The sequence below is a fragment of the Manis javanica genome, chromosome 15 (assembly GCF_040802235.1).
Source record: "Manis javanica isolate MJ-LG chromosome 15, MJ_LKY, whole genome shotgun sequence".
Taxonomy (NCBI): domain Eukaryota; kingdom Metazoa; phylum Chordata; class Mammalia; order Pholidota; family Manidae; genus Manis; species Manis javanica.
The window spans coordinates 25,868,521-25,892,308 of record NC_133170.1 but is presented as its reverse complement, the minus strand read 5'-3'; the positions used below and the strand labels follow the sequence as shown (position 1 = coordinate 25,892,308).

At 47.6% G+C, this 23,788-nt stretch overlaps 1 protein-coding gene and 1 non-coding gene across 13 annotated transcripts in view; both read right to left on the bottom strand.

The window, feature by feature from the left end:
- Positions 1–361: 361 nt before the first annotated feature.
- CHD4 (chromodomain helicase DNA binding protein 4) overlaps positions 362–23,788 on the bottom strand; it is a 25,116-nt gene continuing 1,689 nt past the window's right edge. Inside the window, exons 3-40 of one of the 12 annotated variants that reach the window (XM_017645895.3) lie at positions 20,722–20,843; positions 20,312–20,527; positions 19,995–20,113; positions 19,654–19,895; positions 19,298–19,425; positions 18,917–19,052; positions 18,584–18,762; positions 18,155–18,394; positions 17,348–17,551; positions 17,037–17,242; positions 16,464–16,595; positions 16,294–16,390; positions 15,675–15,866; positions 15,018–15,218; positions 14,732–14,869; positions 14,362–14,483; positions 14,079–14,252; positions 13,641–13,782; positions 13,420–13,551; positions 13,187–13,304; positions 11,994–12,118; positions 11,402–11,639; positions 11,066–11,241; positions 8,529–8,709; positions 8,358–8,444; positions 8,178–8,266; positions 7,943–8,076; positions 7,501–7,645; positions 7,218–7,383; positions 6,865–6,962; positions 6,629–6,755; positions 6,322–6,393; positions 5,886–6,023; positions 5,532–5,640; positions 5,293–5,425; positions 2,037–2,235; positions 1,157–1,320; positions 362–965 (exon numbers count right to left, since the gene is read on the bottom strand). In XM_017645895.3, coding sequence (XP_017501384.2) covers positions 948–965; positions 1,157–1,320; positions 2,037–2,235; positions 5,293–5,425; positions 5,532–5,640; positions 5,886–6,023; positions 6,322–6,393; positions 6,629–6,755; positions 6,865–6,962; positions 7,218–7,383; positions 7,501–7,645; positions 7,943–8,076; positions 8,178–8,266; positions 8,358–8,444; positions 8,529–8,709; positions 11,066–11,241; positions 11,402–11,639; positions 11,994–12,118; positions 13,187–13,304; positions 13,420–13,551; positions 13,641–13,782; positions 14,079–14,252; positions 14,362–14,483; positions 14,732–14,869; positions 15,018–15,218; positions 15,675–15,866; positions 16,294–16,390; positions 16,464–16,595; positions 17,037–17,242; positions 17,348–17,551; positions 18,155–18,394; positions 18,584–18,762; positions 18,917–19,052; positions 19,298–19,425; positions 19,654–19,895; positions 19,995–20,113; positions 20,312–20,527; positions 20,722–20,843 — 5,639 coding nt within the window. In that variant the 3' untranslated portion in view covers positions 362–947. Of the gene's footprint in view, positions 966–1,156; positions 1,321–2,036; positions 2,236–5,292; positions 5,426–5,531; positions 5,641–5,885; positions 6,024–6,321; positions 6,394–6,628; positions 6,756–6,864; positions 6,963–7,217; positions 7,384–7,500; positions 7,646–7,942; positions 8,077–8,177; positions 8,267–8,357; positions 8,710–11,065; positions 11,242–11,401; positions 11,640–11,993; positions 12,119–13,186; positions 13,305–13,419; positions 13,552–13,640; positions 13,783–14,078; positions 14,253–14,361; positions 14,484–14,731; positions 14,870–15,017; positions 15,219–15,674; positions 15,867–16,293; positions 16,391–16,463; positions 16,596–17,036; positions 17,243–17,347; positions 17,552–18,154; positions 18,395–18,583; positions 18,763–18,916; positions 19,053–19,297; positions 19,426–19,653; positions 19,896–19,994; positions 20,114–20,311; positions 20,528–20,721; positions 20,844–23,788 lie in introns of all 12 variants that reach the window. The other 11 variants (XM_017645896.3, XM_073223579.1, XM_017645899.3 and 8 more) reach the window with 11 other exon arrangements.
- Positions 7,044–7,182, bottom strand: LOC118970674 (small Cajal body-specific RNA 11). The gene has a single exon (XR_005058728.1).

Here is a 23,788-nt window from a genome sequence, read left to right as displayed (position 1 = left end):
CTTAGTAACTGCTGAAAACTGTTGCAAGCACTTTATTGGTTTTAGCTTCACAACGCTATGAGGAAGGTATCTATTTTATATGAGAAATCGACAGCCCAGATTAACTTAGTCCAGGTCAGAGCCATTGAACAAGCAGTGCAGCATTGAACCCAGGTTAGTTTTGGGAGTCTCTCACTTCCCACAGATGGCGGTCATCCGTAGCCCAGAGCACACAGGGCAGGCACATGCACACAGACTTAATACGGCTCCTTCGTGGAGTATCAGATCGCAAGGTAACCCTTGGTTTTCAGTTACAGGACTCTCAGGGCTCCTGTCATACACACTCATACCCCTGCACTGCACCCACACTGAGCCAGAGCACTAAAATACAAGGAAACTTTTATTTTCAGTTTTCATCAAGAAATTTGCTGTGGTTTTTTATGCTTTTGGTTCTTTTCCTTTTTTTTTTTTTTTAAACACTTTATTTCATTCTAGCTGCTTAGTGGCTGGAGCCGCTGGGTTCCTGGTATTAAAAAGATGCCAACAGAGGTAGCTGTGTCTCGCCCAGGGGCCCGGCCCACTCTGAATACGCCCAAAAAGGAGAAAAAACAAAACAAAATAAAACCAAAAGGAGGAAGAAATTCAGATCATTTTCTTCAAGCCTGGCAGGAACCCATAACAGTTCGTGTGTAACAGACGTTACAGCGGGGAGAAGCCAGGGCCCAGAAGGCCAGCCCGCCAGCTCCCTGCAGATGGCGCCGGCGCTACTGCTGCATGTCTCTCCAGCAGGAAGGGCACCACTGCCCCTCACTCCCCCTTCCCCCAGTGCACTGGGGGCTGTTCCTTTACAACATGGAAGATGGGGCAGAAGGAAGGAGAGGGTCTCCCAGGCCCCCAGAGGAGAAGCTGGGCAAGGGAAAGTGAGGAAGGTCACTGCTCAGCGGTGGAGGTGGTGTCCGTCTGGTTCTTCACTGCTGCTGGGCTACCTGTAGGGAGAGAGAGCCAAGGAGTCAGAATACCAGAGCACAGGCATTCACCCAATCCCCAGGGAACCCAATGGTAAGACAACCTGACTGCTTAGTAGGGGACAGAGAGCCTGAAGCCAGGCACTGAGAGCAGGGTTACAAGTCCTGGCATGGCTCTGCTCGAACAGCTGGCCAGAAGAAAATGGCCTTACCTGCTGTGGAGTCGGTTCAGGTGCTCGGTTTGCCAGGCGGCTGAGAATGTTACGCTCTGACATCTGTAGCCTCACAGCAACTGGAGGAATTCGGGCAATGGTAGCAGGAAGGCGAGTCACATCGGCTTTCATGTCACTCAGCAGTTCTTCTAGCTGTTTCAGAACTGTGCAGAGGAAAAAAAGAGGTGGTGAGCTGTAGTGCTCAGCACCGAGACCCTTACCACAGCGACCACCTCCCACTTCTCAGTGACCATGACTGACGTGCTTGAGTACTGTCTTCAGCCATTGACTCACTTGATCTGAGCACAACCATGCTCAAATTCCTGCTCTTTACAGTCCAGTTCCAACTGTCCATGATTCTTTGCTTTTTAGTCACCTAATTCTCACTGTCCCTTGCTCCTGTCTCTATTTCCTCCACTTCTTAGGAGAAGCTTATTCTTATTGTTTCCTGTCTTTTCTCCCCACCTTTTGGAGCTATCTCCCTCTTCCCTCTAACAGCCTTCTTCTTTTCCTCATTTCACCTTCCACCCCCGTGCCCCCCAAATGTTTTAACTTTAATTAGAAACAAGGTGTTTGAAAGAGGTCGAGAATTTGTAGGGATCTTAAATCACCTCGTTACCTCTAAAGTACCAAAGATGACAGACACTATATTCTGGTTTGCCTTCCTCCTCCAAGAACTTGAATACATTAAAAGAGGCAAAGAGCTACTGTCCTTGATTGCCACTAAAATATTAGCTTCCCAAGGAGGAAGGCAAAGATCCCCAGCACATCCTAAGCTTCCAGACAAAGGGGCTGAAAAAGGTTTGGGAACAAGGGAATGTGTGTTGGAGAGGGCTAGAGGAAGGAGACTGAGTCAGTAGGAGGCAGGAGAGCCACTGGCTACCTTTGTGCAGGACCGCATTGGCTGGCTTGTTTCCTGCCATTGACTCCTTGGACAGATGCTGATGACTCTCCGCCAAACACTCCACCTCAGCAAAGCGGGTGTTTAGGGCCATGGAAGGGTGAGAGGGGTCCTCTGACATGTTCAGGTAAGCTGCCCGGCGCAGCTGTTCCTCAATCACCAAGGCTTGTTCTAAGAGCTGGACAAGGGATAAAGAGGAGATGGGAGTTGGCCTGACACTGTTTGCTTATTTCTGACAGGCCTCAGAACCTATAAAGAACCTTCTGGATGGCTCCCCACACCCAAGCAGTTCAACATTACATTGCTTTTTTTAACCCCCCTTTGGAGATAAATGTAAAACTCTTTATCCTCTATTCATTTGCTCTAATATAAAAATGGTGACTCAATTTAGAAAATACAGAATGTATAAAGAATTAAAATCACAAGTAATTCCACCTCCTAGAGATACCATTAACATTGTGAGGCTTTCTTTTGCATTATTTCCTACGTAATTGAGAGCATTCTGTATACATTATCTATACTGGGTTTTCACTCAAAGCTATATAGTCTTCCTTTATTATTAACTGTTCTTTATAGAAGATGACTTTTAATGGCTGCACAGTAGTCCATTCTATGGACATACTACCATACTATTTTACTTGTTTAACTCTTTAAAATTATTCTTTCTTGTCTCCCTCACTACCATTCCTTTACTTACCCCTAAGAAGCAACCCCTTGAATATACTGTGTCTTTTTGTGTGTTGTTTTTGAAGGCTCAGTATTGTTTCATGTGCACATTTCTAATCTATAGAATGATGTTCTGTACAAAATGCTTTTCTTTCTTTCCCTATTACATCTTATGTTGTTATTTCACATGTATTTTGTTGTTTTAACAGTTGCTTAATGCTCCAGGATCTGAATCCACATTCTGCCTATCCACATTCCCAATGCTGGACATCCAGGTTGCCTCCACACCCCCCACCAAAAATCACACTGCAACACTTGGCACATGTTGTCTGATGGAGCTGTGTACAGGGTCCTTGAATTATATTCCAAGAGACAGAATGGTGATTCCTAAATTATGAGACTTAATTCGCTCAGTGTCCACTGGTTTTTAAAGAGAACGATTCCATTAGGGGGTCAGGAAAAAGGACAGTATGAGAATAATGGGCTGTCGTTTCTTCCACAAGATCTGGATCCATCAGGGCCTCCTGCTTAATCCCCAAACAGAATGAGCATCTACTTTCATCTGTAAACCCATCTCTCTCACCAATTCCTCATTCTGCCCCAAACTCTGAGCTTTGTCTAGGATACCTGGGCTTGCTGCTATTCTTTTAAAGCATTCTCCCAAGAGAGTGCTCCTCTCCTAGCATCTTCAGCACCTCCACACAAATGCTTTTCAAACCTGCATCTCAAGCACTGATTGTTCTGCTGCCACTCAGGGATGGTTGGGCACTCTTTGATCCCACTTGCTTATGGTAGTAGGGGTAGTGGGAGGGTATTTACTTGTGAGAAACATCAAATGACTTGTCTAAAATTGAATTTACTCTTTTCTACAAACTGTTCCCTCTCACTTCCTTGATACACCGATGATAACTTTCTTCGTGACTCAGCTCAAACTTCAGTTATTTTTGGAATCCTTTGTATCTCAAATCCAGTAAGTCAGGAGTTGGCAAACTATGGCCCGTGGGCCAAATCTGGCCCACTGCCTGTTTTTGTATGGCCCAAGAGCTAAAAATGTTTTTATGTTTTTGTATGGTTTAGAAAAAGTCAAATAAGAGTAGTTTGTGACACTTCATAGAAATTATTTGAAGTTCAGATTTCAGTGTAGATAAAAGTTTTATTGGAACACATTCATACTTATTTATCACCTGTGGTTGTTTATACACTCTCACAGTTGAGAAACCCTATGTCCCACAAAGCCTGAAACAGTTACTATCTAGCCCTTTAAACAGCAAAGGTTTTTGCTGACCCCTACAGTAAATCAGTAAATCCTGTAAATTCTTTGGTGTTTTGTCTCGTTTACTTTATCCTTTCCATTTTCCACAACCAGCATCATGCTCACCCCCACTACCTCACAACTCCACAACAGCACTATAATCTCATAAATGTTTCCATTTCCCTTGGTTCTAAGCACAGCTCTTTACAGCCTTCACTGGCTGCCCATCAACTGTAGTCCAAACTCTCTGATCTGGTGCCAAAACCCACCTACTGACTTCTAGCATTCTCTCTCTCTCCAATCTACCTCCCACCATCACCCAACACCAGTGCTTTCTCAGCCCAGTGGTACTGTTTGTTGTTTCCGAGCACCGTAAACTCTGCTGCCTTCTGTTGTCTTTGCCTAGCCTAATCCCTTTGGTTCAAACAGCTTTATTTCTATCCAACAATCTCAATTACATTCATCAAAACTTAATTTGAGTGCCATCTTTTCCAAGAAGCCATTTGTGAGCTCTGTCCCCACTCCCCAAATTCCCTCTGGAGAACTTTCATATGGATTCAGCAGTCTCCCTCTCAATACAGAGAATGGCATTCATTTGTTCATACATTTGCTTCTACTTTAAACCAAAAGCTTCTTGAGGACAGGCACTATGTCTTCTTTATTTTTGTATCCCCTATGTGACTCGCTGCTTGGCACATAATGCTTGAAGGTTTATTAGCATACATTTCTTATTCCCCCAATTACACTCATCTTAAGATCCACATATCTTGTCTTCATGGCACCCCATTTTGATGGTCTGCATACAAGATGCCCTTAATATACAATTTCTGAATTCCTGAGTGAGACTCCCTTCAGTCCTGGGCTCATCAGCCCTAGTGATTCTGAAAATGGAGTTCTGCCTTTGCATTTCCTCCCTGCACCCACCCAGCTCTTCCCCACAGAGGGACTCTCAGACCCAGAAAAAAGTACCACTAACCCACTGACAGCTCTGCCTCCTCAGAGATCTAAGTCAATCCCACTGCTGTTTCTTTCCCAAACACTTCAGCCTACAGTGCCCCACCCCCCACGGCACTAGTCTTTGTTTTTCAGTAGGCACAGTCATCTTCAGCCCTTGAACAGATGGTTAATTTTCAAGTCTATCGGTCTTCGCTAATATTTAAGATACCTAGGAGCAAAGCCTTTCAAGAATACAGGAAATTAAGCAAAGTGCACAGGAGAAAACAATAAGCAGTGTGGCTGAATGAACAGATTCCCTCTTTGCGGCCCTCACACTCCACTGGCCGCCACCAATGCTGTGTTCCTCCCCATGCTGCTCACCTTGAACCTTCGAGCTAGAAACTTATTCTTGATCTCTAAGAAATTGCCACGGTTCATTTCGCCCTTGAAAGGCTCATTGAGGATGGCATAGCGTGGGTCATTCTGGATGTCCTGCCACCGGGCATAGCCATGGCTGTTGGAAAGTTGCTCAGGAAAAACAAAGTGAGAAGAAAAAGAACCTCAAATTGTGGGACCTTCAGAAACCTTAGAACTGCAGCCCAGACTCGGGCAAAGGATACTTTATGATGCCAGCCAGCAGCCAGTAGTCATGCCGTCGATGCCAGATCTCGTAAGTCTTCTTGGTGACAGTGGCTGCCCGCTCCTCATTCTGCCAAAGGGAGTGCAACTCTAAGAAGGATTTAGGGAAGGTTAAGGAGAAAAGGCAAGTACCTGTGAGAATCCAAAATGCTATATATTCCTGCCCCCAGCTACCAAGTTAGTAGTAAGCCCCTGGTTTTTTGACTCATAGCCCAGAGGAGTCTGCAGTCAGCCTGGTATGTTCTCATCTAGGCAAGGAGAAGTCTCTGGCTTCTGACAAGAACCCTAATTTCACCTCAGGGCCTTTTAACCCCAGGGGCCCTTTGTCTCCATACCAGTAAAACCACCGTCTGCGATATTGAACATGAAACGCTGTTTAATATTCTTCTTCTGCTTCTCATCATTCAGGTCTTTGGGGGTCTCTCCATTCTGAAGCATCACCTCTTTCTTCTCTTCTTCTTCTTTCTTCTCTTCTACAGGATACAGAGAAGAAAATGTCAGCTCCACACAGAAGCCCAGCACCGTGGCCCTTACCCATAGCAGCATGTGCTGCAGTAACTGTCCACTACTACCCTCTCTCCACACAAACCCAGAAAAGGTGCCACCGGCCCAGTGACAACCAAATGTGAAGACCACACTCCTTTAGCTTTGGGAAACACGGCTCTATGGGTGGGGATAGGGCAGCAGGTGGGTAGGGAAGCCCCAGAGACAAAGTCCTTGCTCTAGTTCCAGAGCTCTTTTAACCCCCAGTCAGCTTCTCCAAACACCCACCTTTGTCCTCCACCACAATGGAGGTCAAATCTACTGCTGACTTCTCCTCCGCCTTCTCCACATCAGTAACACCTGGGGGAACAGATGGCATGCAGAGTCTAAACAGTGTTCTCTGTTCCATACTGTATCCAAATGAACAGTCTTAAACCTAAATCTTGATGTCTTAACGGGGTAGTAACTTCACAATTTAGAATCAAGTGTGCAGGTTTCATCAGTGCCACTTCCTCCTGACATTTCTACAGCCTGGCTAGATCCAAGAGCAACTCTGGTTCATACAGGGATCTGTAGTGCTTGAAACTGTGGATACCTCTGGGCTCTGTCTCCATAGGTTCCTCTGTTCTCTCCTTCACCTCAGCCTTTTCTTTCTCCTCTCCCTCAGGAGGTTCAACAAGGGCTTTTTCATCCTCTGAGGCAGGAGCAGGGGTCTGTGTACACTTCAAAGAAAAAAAGACAGAAATTAAAGCAGACAGGCCAGCATCCAAAAGGAAGAGTGAACTTATCCGTTTGCCTGTGGTGTGGCATCCAGTTACCCCCATCTCTTACCTCAACAGTGGCTTCAGGGGCTACAGATTTAACCTCCTTTTCTCCTTCTGCACTCTCTTCTTCTTTGAGGCTATTTTCCTCTATTTTTATCCCATCTTCTGCAGACCAATAGAAGACAATTAATTAGAAAGAAAGACCTAGATCAGAAAGTCATGCCTTCTCAGTTTGTCTCATATTAAATTGTCCTCTCGTGCCTTTAAGAGTCAGCCCCATTCTTAGGACGGCTCTCCTAAACTGAGAGGGAGCTTGCTGTGTGTCCCGCCAGAACCCCTTGTTAGAATTGAGCACAGAGAAGCAAAAAAGTATAGGCCAGGACAAGATGGGGAGGAGAATGACAGTCCAGGCAGACCTACCAACAGGTGGGGCAGGTGCAGGAGTATTGGGTTGCGTGTCCCCTGGAGTGGAGGGTGTAGGAGTCTTGGGGGAAGGGGACCCTGGCTGGGACATTTTCTTGTTTTCCTCTACTTCAGCAAGTTCAGGCATGCTCCAGCGCCCATTAACATGTTCAAACTCCTGTACCTGTAGTAATGGGACAAGAAGTTGAAGACCCATTTCCAGCCCTAGGCTCCTTTCCTGCTGGCCCTCTGGTCGGTCCCCCCCAAAACCTTGAACAATGCAGACAGAGTCAGGGCTCACCTTCTTGCGAATCAAGGACATGACACCAATCCTAGTAAGGACATGCTGGCGAGACAGGCCTTCTCGAGGGACACCATCAGCAAAGGTCTCAGCCCCATCTGCTCCTGGCTCACATAAATGCCGCATAAAAAGAGAGACATAAGCCCTGTAGTGAAGAAATAGAGAAATGAGCTAAACAGCAATCATGTCAACTCCTGGATCAGATTCTTTCCCACCTCCACTTCGGTATTATCAGAGACAACTAGGTAAAGCCCACCATCACACTGAAGGCTGTTCTCCAGACCCCATCCCATGGCCCAGGTTCTCTTCCAGGGTTCCTCTGTTCTACCAGCCTTACCTGCCAACTTGAGTAGAGGAAACCACTGCTTTCCCTGCATAGCCTGGACTAGCACCAGAGGTTCACGCCCTTACTCTACATTAGCCACTCTGGCTCTCAACTTACTTGAACTCTTTCTCTGATTTGCCTCGCAGATCTCTCACAAGCCACTGGGTGGTAAAAGCATCCTGAGGTGGCATCCCATATCTCATAATTGCATTAAGAAAGGCTTTTCGCTGACGAGCATTAAAGCCAAGTACCTAGGGAAGAAGGAACCTAGGTGAGAGGAGGCAGATCTTACTCTATCAGAGACCCAGTATCAGCACTTAGCCACTCCTCCTGAGAACTGTATGGCACTTACTTCAATATTCCCACCAACTCGGGCCAACAGAGGAGGCAATGGCTTATCTTTATCATTCCGCAGGCCCTTACGACTGGGCCTGCGGGGAGCTGCAAGAAGAAAAGGATGCATGAGTGACACTGGCCAAGGGTACTAGACAAAGCAATATTTTAAAAACCAGCAGAAAGGCATAGCCCTCACCTTCTGAACGTTCATCAAAGTCTTCATCACCTTCCTCTGAGGCCACTGAATAATCGGACTGGTTGTCGGACTGGTCGTCCTGCCAATCTGGAGGGAGAGAGGGCAGATGAGCGGGGCCCACTGCTCTAGTGGAACGGCCGATGGGTGGGGGGTGGGGCCGGCCACACACACCTCGGTCCTCCTGGGAGCCATCATTGTAGTTGACCTGTTTACGGATTCTTTTTCCTTTGCCCAGATTTCGGGCCAGATCTTCTTGCTGCTGCTCATAATGGTGCCGCAGCAATTTCTCCCAATAGTCAGGATCCACACTTTCTTCCTGTTTTATGATTTCCCGTTCTACCTCCTCTTCCTCCTGGGACAGAGGGAGGGCCAGGGCTCAGGGTTGCTGAAGTCAGCACCACCAGCTATCCCTTAACCTCAGTTCCAATTCCGCTAGCTCCTTTGCATGATTGACCTCTGAAATACTTGGTTTGCCTGCTGGGACCTAAGAACTTGGAAGAAATTTTATTGACAGGACATGGCTCTTCATAATTAGCAGTCAACATAACTCGAGAAAAACAGGATGGCACTGTTAACACAAGAGAAGGATGAAGAGACAATATGCTTTTTCTAATCCCTTTTACTGACACATATACAGTTGGGAGATAGCAAAACAAAAAGGCTTTTTTTTAAAGACTTAGCAAGGCAGAACGCAGAAGGTTCTAAAATACTGCAAAAGATTTTCCTAAGAGAAGAGGAGGACCATAAGCCGTCTATTCTTCATAAACCACATAAGTTTACCAACTCTTTAGAAATGTGTATTATCTCTTGTATATAAAAATATACATACTTGTATATGTATAAATAGATATATACATGTATTCTCTTACATCCCAATGTTTATGCTCTTCTGGAAGCCTTTTAATTTTTTTTTCAGACACTTCAGGATCATGAACTAATTCCAAATCCCTTACGTTAGAATTAAACTGCTGCTAATAGGGTAACATTAGAAATAACCTAAATGTCCATCATATGGAACTAACTGAATAAATTATAGAGGTTGAGAGGAGGGGCAGGGGGGAATGAAGGGGACCAAAACATATAAACTTCCAGTTTAAAGTAAGTTTAAACTTACATATAAGTCATAGGGATGTTAATGAACAGCATGGGTGACTGTAGTTAATAACACTGTATTATATATTTAAAAGATGCTAAAAGAATAGACCTTAAAAGTTCTCAAGAAAAAAAAATGTGTAACTACATGTGGTAACATGTTAATTAGACTTGTTGTGGTGATCGTATTACAACATACATAAATACCAAATATGTTGTACACCTGAAACTAATGTTACATGCCAATTATACCTCAATTTAAAAAACTAAATTAATTATGATACTTCCAAATAAGGACACATTATGCTGCCAAAAGAGTCAGGTGGGAGAGGTCTTTATGTCTTGATTGGACTAAATCTTCAACATTTACTAGGTGGACAAAAGCAAGGTAAAGAACATTACATATAAAGAACTATTTTTGTGTTTAAGGGAAAAAAATATGTGTGTATACACACACATGTACATGTGTATATAAACGTGTATTTATATATCCATCTATACATAGAGATGGATATTTATGTAATTTGTATGTACATAAAATATTTTCAGAACAATATACAAGAAACAGGAAATATCAGTTATTTCCAGGGAGGAAACTAGGTAGCCAGAGAACAGGGGAGGGAAAGAGATACCTTTGTATCTTTCAAATTGTGAACTATGTGAATTGTCATTAATTCAAAAGATGAAATTCTCACATCTTATAAACTAGCAGATGCACCCACTAACAAGAGGGCCATTTATATACCTGAGTGCTTGTTAGCAGGTTTATCAACAGGAGGGACGGAACCCCACCTTCCCACCACTCCGCACGCTGCCCAATCACTCCTGTACGCTCCATACGCAGCTCCTGCCCTGACTGGAAGGCCGAGCACCCTGTGGGAGGGCAGTTTTGACTGACTACTACTGGCCTATAGACCTGTCAGGCTTTTCAGCACAGCTTCACACAACTGAGTTCAGCAGCACCACCTTCAAGAACAAAGAAATTAGTTATGTATCAGAAAAACACAGCAAGAGGGACGGTTCTGAGTTGGAAGGATGAGAAAAGATGACAAAGACAACCAGAAACCTATGTCAATTCAGAGAACCCTGAGCTGTGTTTAAAGGGGACCACAAGACAGAGCAGTTTTTTTATATTTTATACCTTACTATATCATTTGGGGGATAATTATTACAGAAGCCACACAGTTAAATCATTGTTTTAGTATTTTGTTTTGTTTTGTTTACTAAAAAAGACCAAGAAAAGGAAGGGAAAATAATTCTAATGTTTTAAAAAGCACAGGTAAATAGGCTGCCTAGGTATGTATCTCCTCTCCTGCCTTTTCTCTGAACAGACTTGAAATAGTAATCAAAAATTCGTAGGGCTAATAAAATACCTAAGAGAAAATGGGATTCTGATAAAGAGCTAGTATATGTTTTGGGTGTTTTCTGACAGCCATGACAAAGATGAGAGTGTGAGTGCTCAGATGTTATTTACTTTCAGAGGGAGATGTACATCAACTCATCAATGTGCTTGTTTCCCTACAGATGTTTTCCTCTTGTCTCAAATACCACCTTAGCCACAAGTCTAATTTCCAGACCTGTCACCAAGCACGACATTGCCTTGGACTCATACTCACCCCCATTTCTTCTTCCCGTACTACATACTGGGCCACTTTAAATGAGCTCAGATATTCATTCATGCCCTGCAATTCCGTGTCTTCCGTCTCATCCTGGTTACGGTCCAGCAGTCGTTCAATGGCCTTATCATCATAATGGATAACACTGCTATCTTCTCCCTCTTTGTTGTCTCCTCCTATAAAGAATAAGGGGTCCGTACCCTCTAGAGTCAGCTTTGGCAGCTGCAGTGGAAAAAGCAAGTCCCACAAGACCCTAAGTCCAAGCCTCCAGACCTTAGGTATCAAAGATACCCTTTCAAGAGGCCAAGCCCCACACCAAAACAAGTGATAGGTCACCTCCATCTGTGGCTTCATCCTTGAATAGTTCCTCAGTGCCAAATTTGAGTATGTCATCAAGCTCCTGTTTGGACATGGATCCAGTCTTGGAGCCCAGCCCAGGCCGAACTACTAGATGCGTCAGCATCATCTTCTTCTTTGCCACCTGCGTGATGCGCTCCTCCACTGACGCACGGGTCACAAACCGATAAATCATCACCTTCTTATTTTGCCCGATACGGTGAGCTCTACTAAAGGCCTGGAGTTGGGCACAAACCAAAGCAAGAAACTGAAGTAACCATATTTTCCTGCTTCCACTCTTGCCTTGACTTTCACAAATAAGCTAAATCTAGCACAAGGCAGGAGCTGCAGCTTGTTTTCATACAAAACTTCCTTTTGCACCCCTGGCCCCAGACACCATCCTCTATCAGGTTACCCAAAATAGGACCATAGCTAACCCAAACTCTCTGGCTTACGGCTTATGATAAGGTAAAAGACATAAAAAGAATTTATTGTTTCCCCTGAAACAACTAATTCCAGATGGTGGAGCTCTCAGAGAACACTGCACATTTCCAGTAAGTCACCGTATACCTCAGCTGCTACCTCTGCTCACCTGGATGTCATTATGGGGATTCCAGTCAGAGTCGTAGATAATAACTGTGTCAGCAGTGGCCAGATTGATTCCAAGGCCTCCAGCACGAGTGGAAAGCAAGAAGCAGAACTGCTGAGCACCCGGTGCTAAGAAGGGAACCAAAAACACCATTAGAAGTGTCTCCTGAATTCTGATTAATAACTGTCTCATTAGGCAAGTAGTAATTGTAAACAGGTCCACCAATGGATAGTGCAATCATTTTGACAGTTTAATGAGAAACAGCGTATTATTCATGGTCTCAAATATTTCCAACTGCAATGGGAAAGAGAGTGCCTTTACAGCAGAGAAACTCAGCAGATGCCACCTGCACTAAGTGGTCAAGGCTAACATTGCAAGCAATGGGACATTATCAGCTTCACGACCTCCTGCTGTCTGATGCCCTGAAAAGGACAAGCTCGCTTCTGTGTTCTTCTTGCCCAAATGTCAAGCCTCGATTTCATCATGAGAAAATACCTGACAAACCCAAATGGAAGAGACAGCCCACAAGTGTAACTGCCCAGTAATCACCAGACGTGTCCCCAGCAGGAATGAAAGGAAAGAATGGGGACTTGTCACAGACAGGAAGAGACACAGCTAAAGGCAATGGGGGTCTGCACTGGATCCTCAAACAGGGAAAGGACATTAGGGAAGACAACTAGCGACATGCAATTAAGGTGTGGAGTTTAGTGACAGTATGACACCACTGATAATTTCCTGGTTTTGATAGTTTTACTGTGGTTATACAAGTTGTCATTATTAAACGAAGCTGTATTTTTTTTTGCAACTTTTCTTTAAGTCCAAAATTACTTTAGGATAAAAAGTAGAAATAAAAAAAAAAATGTGGCAGCAGCAGGTACTGAGACAAGCCGGCTCCTAACTTGCTGTTGGAGCTTGGGTATGTCCTGATCCCTCCAAGGGCTTCAAGATACAGGAGGGTTAAATAAAATGCACTTCTTTCTAGCAGAAAAAAGCTAAGACTCTAAAGGGAAAAAAAAGCTTCTGGGTGAATAGTTCTGTACATTCTCCCAATTAAGACTCACAAAAGCTTCACTCTTCCATATCATTGACAAAAATCCAGAAGAACCATACAGAAAAGCAGATGCCCAGGAATGAGTGATCAGTCCCAAGACACAAGTGAATGAGGATGCCTGGACTGAAGCCACTCCTTCTCTCACCATTGAATCGGTCAATGGCCTCTTGACGCATGTTCCCAGTGATTCCACCGTCAATACGTTCGTACTTATAACCTTCATGTTCTAAGAAATCCTCCAGCAGGTCCAGCATCTTGGTCATCTGGAAAAGGAGCATAGTTTAATTACAGGGGAGCCTGATGATAATCCCTGCGCTCGTGTTGCTGAACACTATCTACTGCTGTCCCCTCAAGCTCCAGCCCAGACCACGTTAATACCTGGGAGAAGATGAGGACGCGGTGCCCACCCTCCTTAAGGTTCTTGAGCATCTTCTGTAGCAGCAACAATTTCCCAGATGCTCTGATTAGGGCACTGCCATCATACATGCCATTAGGCATCTTAGGAGCTTCCTGAGCAAAGAAGCAAAACAAACAAACAAAAATATTAAAAGAAATGAAGCAGCTTCAACCAGGCGGGACTGAGAGGTCACCCAACGTACCATTGCAGCCACAGGGAAGAGATATGGGTGGTTGCAGCACTTTTTAAGATCCATCACCACATTTAGCAGAGAGACCTGGTTGCCACCACCTCGAGCATTGAGTGCTTCAAAATTTCGAGTGAGGATATACTTGTAGTATTTCCTACATGGGCAAGATAGAAAGACAAGTCAGACTCAAGAGCTTTTACATGACTCATGGTCCCACAGTCGGAGAGCTTCCTTCCAGCACATCCCACTTTGGGACTAAGGAAAACCAAAGCACCACCACCACCACCACCACCACCACTTTAAATAGGTGAGAACCAAAGGCCCCAGCCTTGGTCGCTCCCATCACCAGACTCTGACAGTGTACAGAGGAAAAAGAAACACCCTGCAGACTGGCAGAAGTCTAACTGTATTTGCAAGACAGAGTCGATGCTTTCGTCCCTTCCGACTCACTTCTGCATAGGACTCAGCTCCACACGCACAATCAGCTCTGTCTTAGATGGCATGTTCTTGAACACATCAGCTTTGAGCCGTCGCAACATGTGAGGCCCCAGCATGTCATGCAGCTTTTTAATCTGGTCCTCCTTGGCAATGTCAGCAAACTCCTCCAAGAAGCCTTCCAAATTGCTTCAGAAAGAGAAAGGAAGAAGTTGTTGGGGAGAGGGGGAAAGTGATATAGGAATTGGGCAACAGAAAGTCAAAAACAATTAAGAGCTGGTTATGAATAAACACTTACTGGAATCTCTCAGGGGTAAGAAAGTTGAGCAGATGAAACAACTCTTCTAGGTTGTTTTGTAACGGAGTCCCAGTCAGCAACAGTTTGTGCTGGAGTGAGTAACCATTCAAGACCCGGAAGAACTGGTGAACAGATAGACAGGTGAAATGCAATGAAAAGAGGGCCCTATGCAAATCCCGAGCTGTTTCACTGCCCAAGAGTGAAGCACCCCCATGCCCACTTCCATCTGTCTTATAAGCCCCCAAGGGATATCACAGCGAAAAAGGCAGACAGAGACCATGTTTCCCTTCTCTCTTCCTAGGTCTCCCCTTAATGAGCAGTAGGTACTAGAAAACAAACTGGATGCCATAATCTGGCCCCAACCCCTCACCTTAGACTGATTATTCTTGAGCCGATGGGCTTCATCTACGATGAGGCAGGCCCAGTCAATAGAACCCAAGATTGCCATGTCAATGGTGATCAACTCATAGGATGTCAGCAGCACATGAAATTTCACAGATGCCTCTTTCTGCACAAGAAGGCAGCCTGATCACTGATGTTCAACCCAGTGTGATTGACCCCAAAGGACCAACAGTTTTCCTCCTTCCAGGGCCTGAGTCAGAAGGCAACTCGGCCCAAACGACTCCCTCTAGGGCGGTCTCCCTCCACTGAGATACCTTCATGCGAGAGGCCTTCTTGCCACCACGAATGGCGTTGTCTTCAAAGGAGAACTCATTCTCTCGGATGATGGCACGGCTGTCTTTGTCACCCACGTAGGTCACCACATACATATCTGGAGCCCACATTTCAAACTCCCGCTCCCAGTTGATGATGGTAGAAAGCGGAGCACTCACTAGGAAGGGGCCCTTGGAATGACCCTTTGGGAAAGAAGAGAAGCAGAGTGAGGACAGAGGGCCCCAACACACTAGCACCCCAGCGCCCACCTCCACCCCTGCCCCAAGAGCTGGCTGAGGGCTGGCAGGAATTGCGTCTCCCACCTGCCTTTCTCCACATTTGGAAATGCCTGGCCTGCCCCTTTCCAGCCACGCCCACCCGCCTGTACAGAGAAAGTCTCCCATAAGTTTTCCCATACCAGTTCCACCCTCAACTCTGCTTATCTCAACACATTCACCTCCAGGACTGAGGCTGGGTGCACCCACCACTATTTCCACCCATGGCTCCTTTCCTCCAATCTTTGTGAATGCGTTTCCATCTTAATATCATTTAGTGTTCTTCAAGGTCAGTGACCAATTTTTCCTTCCTTTTTCTCTCTCCACAGAGTATAAGAGGGTGAGAAATACCCACATGAAATGCCCACAGCCTGGCTTTCCTACCTCTTTATAGAGGGAGTAGAGGAAGACTGCCGTCTGGACAGTCTTCCCCAGGCCCATCTCATCAGCTAAGATGGTGTCGGTGCCCTGAGCCCAGGAGAAGCGCAACCAATTCAAGCCCTCCATCTGGTAGGGATGCAGGGTTCCACCAGTAGCATCCAGGTACTCTGGCTGTCGCTCATACTTCACTGTCGGCTGAAGGATGAAATAAGGGAGTCACGAGCAGGCAAGAAATTCCCTCCCTTCATCTTTTTAACCTTAACCATCCTCCTCACATTATATTACAAATAAAACCAAGAGGAACTGAGCCATGGATTAAGAGTCAGAAAACCCAGGTTCTAATATGTTTCATAAACACTTGGGGCTGTGACCCCCTGCTAGGTAACACTTTCTCAATCATGCAAATGCAACCTGCTACGTTTTCATTTTTCTGGTGACAGCAGAAGTAACCCCAGCACTCCTCTGGCTTAGAGAGATGTGGAGAAGTGGGGAAGCAGACTAGGGGAAGGACTCTCAGCCACAGTCCCTACCTGCAGCCCCTTAGAGCACCAGTTAGCCTGGAGTGTCCAACACACATCCTCCCACCCAACAAAGCGCGCCTTCCTCTTCCGCCCCAACTCACATCAACTGTCGGAGTTTCGGGAGGCCTTTCCAACTTCCGTAGCTTTACCTTCTTGAGCTTCTTGCCTGGTCGGCCTTCCTCACCCCTCATTAACTCCCTAAAGAAGACAACATCACCCCACTGTCCAGGGTCCTTCTCGTAAGTGGCTCATCCTCACTAAAGCCACTCACCTGTGATTCCAATAGCTCTGCTTGAACAGGTCGTAGTCCTGTATCTCCACATCCTCACTTTCCCAGGAGGCCTGATCATAGGGCAGGTCCCGCCACTTGATCAAATAGTGGACATGGCCCTTCTTGTCCACGCTGCAAGGTCAAGGAGGAAAAACCCTGAACCAGAAGGCCACCTCCTCTCCTTCTAAGACAGCCTTGCTCTCAGAAAGGTAAGCCAATAACCTATGTTCCAAACCTGACCTCTAGGAAGGCCAGACACCACAGGTATTCAGAGCCTCTGCTGTACCAGTCTTTGGACCAGAAATTACCTCTGTCGTCCCCTATGGCTCAAACACTGAACCAAATGTGGTTAATAATAATATATTGAATATGCGTCTCCTCTAAGTGTCAGGCACTGGTGACATCCATTTTCTTAATCTGTCTGGCAGCAGCCTGTGGATACACTGCCCACCCCCAGGATGCCAACATCCCATGGATTTGCTGCCCACCCTCGGTATGCCCACTCCCTGGGGATACAATGCCCACCCCAAGTATGTCCACAAAAGGCAGCAGGCTGCCCAGGTCCACTGGTACCTGTGGTTGAGAATTCGGTGGATCATCATCCACTCAGGCTTTATCCCATAGCGATAGAATCGTTCCTCCATCTCTGCAAACTTAGGGTCTTTGTTCTTTCGTTTCCGGCTCTTCTCTTCGTCCCCACCAAAGTCCCCCGAAGGCGGCTCATCCATATCATTCTTCCGCTGATAGTTTCGGAACATCACTTGACAGTGCAGCTCCAGCTGCCAGCAGAAAACAAGACCAATCACCAAGGAGCTGCACATGCTCCTCCATCCATCAAGCTCGCTCCCTGCCCCCTGCCTGCATCACACCTATGCCAGGTTTACCTGCAGTTCAGACACCCAGGAGCAGTGCCAGTAAGACATGCCTTGCCATTTCACAAAGAACTGCCGCTCTGGCCGCCCCTCCAAGGGCTTGGGAGAGGGAGTGTTGGGGTCAGCATCTGGAGGCCGAGGCACTGGGGTAGGAGATGGTGGCTGACCCCACTTCCAGATCAGGATCTTCTGAACTTTGCCCTTAAGAGCTGGACACTGAGAAAAAAATTGGATCAAATATCAAATCATTACCATTGGGGGGGGAGGGGAATGGGACAGCCCACAGCCTCAACCCTATCAAAGGACTATAAAATCTCGTTTCAGTAAGAATTCATTCCAGGACCCTTCTACGGAAAGAATGATAGAATTCCCTCACTGTTTCTGGACTTCATCCAGGATTTGTGTGACATTATACTCCTGCAGGCTTAACAGAGCCAGTAGCTAGGCTTCAACAATGACTGAGAACAAGCAAGCACAGAAAACCCACAGATCAAGAGCCCAGAATTCCTCTCTCAATCTAAAAGCAGTAATGGCCCATGAAACCAATCTAAACCACCAAGACCCTGAGGCTGGGTGCCAAGACAGAGAAGAGGTTCCTGGCCGGAAGAACACCACCCCACCCCTGAAGAGAAGTGGCAAAGCATCAGCTCCTTCTGAAGTTGGCTGCAACCTCTCCAGGACTACACAAGGGAGGAAAAACCTCTGCTTGGGGGTGTCCAGTGACCTCTCCTGCACCTCAGCCTCCCAAAGCCTACACATGAAAGGGGTAAACCCTTCTGTTAGACTCCACCCCAACCCTGGCTGGGGCTGGCCACTCACCGTACAGCGGGGACAGAGCCATTCGCCATTGGGGATCTCTGGAAGAGGGGGGTTCAGGCAATGGATGTGGTAGGAGGAAGGACAGGTGTCACAGCAAAGCAGCTCCCCACCATCCTTGCAGACCCGACAGAATTCCATGTGGTGGTCATCCTCCTCTTCAGGGTCACCCCCAACCTCTTCCAGGATCTCCTCACCCTCCGAATTGTCCTCTTTAGCCTCCCACTGGATGCCTTCCTTCTCCTAAAGGACCACAGAGTCAGATTATCAGCCCCCAACCCCCCACCTTGGAACCATGCCCACCATCCCTTTGAATGCTTCCCAAAGCTCACACCAGCACCATCACCATCTCCACTCCCACCTGGGCCCACAGCGCTTTCTCACCTCCCACCTCTCAAGGGCTGCGAAAGGCCATGGTGGCCGGGCACTCACGCAATGGGGGCAGCTCCACTTGCCCTCAGGAGCCTTCTCCATGTCGGGATCCAGGCACACCATGTGGTAAGCGCGGGGGCAGGTGTCACACAGGATGATCTCGCCACCTTGCTGGCACACCTCACAATAGTCCTGGTGGTCTGTCTCATAACCATCCACAGCAGTCACCTCCTCCTCGCCTGGGCAAGGAAGAGGGAAAGCCCAGTTATTAGCCACAGACTACCTCCCCCACCCCTACCCCTGAGATAAACCCAACCCCTATCTCCTTAGGGAGATTCCTCCCCAGTCATCCCACCCATCCCATCCCCATAAAAATACAGAAAAGAAACACACCTTTCTTTTTCTTTTTAGTGGTTCGGAGTTTCTTGCGGCTGCGGCTACTGCGGCTGGTGGAACCATCAGAAACAGAATAGCTATTGATACTGGCATCATCGAAGTCAGATTCCACATCTAAGTCATCATCCTCACTCTGGCAGAATGAAAAGGAGTAAGGTTAGAGGCTTGAGCCAAGGGGAAGGGAAGTGGTAGGGAAGGGATCACTCTCTTCCTCAGGCACCAGAATCCCAGCAAGGACTCATATATGCAGCCTCGTCACCTGTTCTACACCACCTCCCCACACCCTAGGCGCCTACTGTGAAGGCCAGATCCTGACATGGGCAGCAGCCAATTAGACACGGCACCCTCACCAAAGAAAGGCATGGGCTGGGCTCTCACCGAGGACCTCTTACGCTTAGAACCAAAACCTCCCAGCTTGATTTTCAGGGGAGCTACTTTCTTGGGTTTAGGCTTCTTGGCATCAGGTATACGAGGGCTGCCCTTGGGCTTCCTCCGAGCATTGGGACCTAAAATCAAAAGCAAGCAAGTAAGATCATACAATCCAAATACACTCTGCAAGGCAGAACATGGGAAAATAAAATATTCTCCACCTAACCTGGTTTCCCAACATTCACCTTCCCAAATTTCCCTCCTGAATCCAAATTCCATTCCTCCCTCCTATCTCCTAGTCTCGGAATGACAGCATCCCCATGCTTCCTCTACAATACCCCGAGTGCCCCTGAGTCCCATCTCACCTTTGCCTTCCTTGGTCTTGGCCTTGCGGACAGGCACCTCCACGGGGGGAGGAGGAGGCGCAACCTCAGTGGCTGTCACCATGCTCTCCACCACTGCCACCGCCGCCGCTGCCGCTGCCGCCACTGAGGCCCCAGAACTGCCTTTGAAGGGATTGTTGGTGCTGAACTCCCGCCACTTCGCACCCAAGACCATCATCATCTTGGAGACGGCGATCTTGGGGTTTTTGGCAGCAATGAGGGGTCTGGTGCAGAGACAAACAAGAAGAGAAAAGAGGGAAATGTTGAAGAATGTGAGAGGGAAGGAGAAATGAGAAGAGGGCACAGAAGCACCTCCTGTTTACCTGACAAACTGGCTGAAGGCCTTGTAGTTGGTCAGCATGCGATAATCCTCTTCTGAGAACATGTGGTCAATATCTTCCATGCCCCAGTCTTCCAGGAGCTGAGCAGATGATTTTGGCTCCTGCAGAGAGAACGAGGTCAAAGACCTGACATCTAGTGCCCGTGCTCGCTAAGGGGAGTTGAGTTGCAACTGACGTCGTAAGGGTAGGAGAGCAGAGAGGAAATCATTAGCAGTAGTTGGAAAGAAAAAGTAGGTAGGGTGTCAGGAAACTCAGGACAGAAGGTAACAGTACAGAGAAGAGGATGGAGGCCCAGGCACCTTTGAATCATCGTCATCGTCATCCTCCTCCTCCTCCTCCTTCCGCTTGGATTTGCTCTTCTTTTCTTTCTTAGGTCCAAGTTTCTTCTTCTTCTTCTTGCCAGGGGTATAGTCGCTGCCCTCACTGTCTGAGCGCAGAGCCACCTCTTCCTCCTCCTCCACAAACTCCGGCCCCTCCCCAGAGCTGTCTCCCAGCTGCCGGCATAAGAGCAAACGCTGGAGCAGGGAAGGGGAGAGGGAGACACACACACACATGCTACACACATGCTGGCCTCAGGACAGCCCAAGGCTCATCCCCAGGCCCTAGGGCTCAACATCCCGGAGGAAGAATCAAACGCCCCTAGCCCTCCAAGCCCTGATGGTGCTCCTCCCTTCTTTCTCTCATTCCCTGCATCCAGGCACCCACTCACCTCCTTTTTTTGGCGCTTGCTCTTAGGGATTTTAGGGTCCCGAGGTTTCTTAGGCTTTTTCTTCTTCTTGAGTTTTGGAGTCTCTGTTTCTGACAAATCCTCTTCTGGGTCCTCTTCGTTTTCTATGTTGATTTGACAAAAAGGTAGGCAGGAAAAAGATCAATACCAAAAGGTTAGAGCCTAATCCAGAGGCTTTAGACTTTATTCCCCACCTCTTGTCCCAGATTCCACTGAAGAGAACTGCTACACTCTACACAGAAGGAAGCTGATACTCGGGACAAAAACAGACAAAGAGAGAGCTGTATAGACCTGAAATAGGCCTGCCAGGCCAGGCCAGGCCCACCTCGGGCAGCTGTCCAGACCCCTGCCTCCCCTCCCTCGGCCCTAACAGGAGCCCGCTCTATATGTTCACCAGTGCAACTGAACCAAGCTGCTCAGACTTAACTAAATCAGGGAAACAGGTCTAGTCCTCCTGTAACTGGCCACCAGGTATTCCATAAACCAGGGAATGTGAATGAAAGGTCCTACCCAGAACACAAAAACTATAGAATACACCCTCACTACATGCCCAGAACAGTATCAGTTCAAGGGTCCCAGAAACCACACTCTTCACTAACAACCACTTTGGGTCATCACTGCTCAAAACCACAAGAAACTCCAAGCCCCAGGTTCAGTTACCAGCCCAACATCACGCCTACTCCCAGACATAATTTCCTTTACCATCTCCAGCTCTACTGTTCCCTCCCAGCTTCTCCTGGGTCAGTAGCTCTTCTCCCCAGGGGCCCAAATCAGCCCAGCTGTCACCATCTCCTCCACCGCCCCCATCCTCCTCCCCTCTGGCTCCACCTCCTCCTCTGGCTGGGAGCTCACACAAAGCCTGGGGTACTACTGAGAGCTTCCTAGGCAGGGAGAGGTGGGAAGGGGCAGACAGGCACAGGAGGCCAGGAGGCAGCTTCCTTTGTAACAGACACTTACACCAGCTCCCTCCTCCCTCCTCTTGCCTTCTTCCCAAGCCACCCCCACCCAGGGAGTGGAGAGAAGGAGGGAGTGCCTCACCCTCTAAGGAGAGGGAAAATGGCTCCTGACCGCAGAAGCCAGCCCAGGGCACCCAGCTGCCAACATAGGACAGACAGGAAGTAGCAGGGGAGGGGGTGGGGTTGAGAGAGGTAGCAGGAGAAAGACTACCCTCAAAGACAACTTCCCAAATTACTACCTGGTCCCAGGTCCAAATGCCACCTCTCCTAACACCTACTCTGGGATGATACAGTTCTCAAGAGGCCACTCTAATATCCTAGCCAAGGAAACCCAAGACACATGAAAGGTAATATTATGGAGGCACTGGGTCACTCTGCCAGTTGTCCTTCAATCATCAGAGATTTAACAAAAGGCTCAGTGGAGCTGTGGTCACAGCACACAACCTTCTCCTCACATTTCTGGGTGCCACAAAATTTACCTTGAGGAGTGGGGGCCCACGACAAATCACTGGCACTCCATTTCCTCATCAGCCCAGAGTCCAGACCACAGATCCTAAACCACCTCTTTCAGATTAGAGGTGGGCACCTATCCGACATATGGGAGTCATTTTCACCCCAAGAGAAAAGGAGCAGCACCTCGAGAGTGGTGGATGACGACATGTTTCCTGGAAGAAGTCCCACACAGGCTCTTAGTTCCTGACCCCCAGAACTAGCCCTAAAATGTCTCTGGCTCCACCCTTCCTGAGGGAGGCAGATACCAGGGAACAGGAGACCTTAGGCTTGACAAAGCACCACAAGCCTCCCCCCAACTCAGCCCAGCATCAGGCACAAGAAAGCTCCTCCCATTCCCTTGGGAATAGAACACCAGCCTGCATCTTCTCCCTAGCAATCCCGTTTTGTGCCCCACTCCTGCCCCAATCAGCAATGTCTCTCGGCTCTTCCTCTTCATCACCTCTGTGAAGGCTGGAAGTGGACACAAGGACAAATGCTCAGAGGCAAAGGGGAATACCCTTCCATCCACATAAGACCCCCAGACTCCTCAGGCAGCTACTGCACTGACATGGCAAGCAGCAAGGTGCCTGTGATACAGATGATGATTTGGGAAAGGGGCAGGAATGAGGTGTGGCAAGTGGAAAAACTGGGTCATGCTACAGCTTGGGGCAGAGTTCACCCTGGGCACCTGCACAGCTCCCTGTCAACACGGGGGCAGACCCAGAGACCCAGGGCCAGTGAGAAGTCAAGCTGTGGAACCAGCACTGGCTGGATAGCACCACTACTCAGGCTCCTCACAGAACAGACAGGAGCATCTTACCACTCCCACCACCCCACCCCCACCTTGGGCAGCAGCTGGGCAATCTTCCACCTTGCCCTCTACAGGGCTGAGACTCAGCTTCAGTTTCTTATCACAACAGCTGAGGACTCAGTAACAAGAATGACCCCTCTCCTAAGTGGCCTGGGATTGAAGTGAAGACTTCCAATTCAGAAAATGCCAAATGTGCAAACACCTCTCCCAGACCACCTCAACTTGCTACTGGAGCTAAGGAGAGAGCAGGCAGAAGTGAAAGATGTTCAATGGGGAACAAGAACAGGACCTGCAGGCTCCAGAATTAAAAGAAAAATATAAGTAGAGAGAATGAAAAAATGGAATATAGAAAAAATTAAACTAGTAAAAACAGTCAAGAAAACAAGTAGGTAACTTAGCTAGGGGCTCTGAAGGAGACAGACAAAAGAAACATCGCTTAAAGCATGACATCAATCATCATTTGAGGACAGACAAGGGTTACTCCAATCAGGCAGGGTGGTAGAACCATACGCGTTTGGCCACTCCAAAACAGGCATGACAACCCTCAACACACCTACACAAACACTTCACACTGCCAGTGCAAACCCCAGGCAACGTGCAAAAGCAGAAGCCTCGAGGAAAAAAAGCCAGGATTATGTCCACCTGCCAGGGGAGGAAGTGTCCAGGGTGTTCCCTCCCTTCTTTTGCCCCTCCTAGTTTCTCCTTCAGGCTCTGCCATCCTACCCCAGCCCCCCATCATTTCCCCACTCAAAGACATTCTAGCAATCTGCCTGGCTACAAGCGCTCTAGA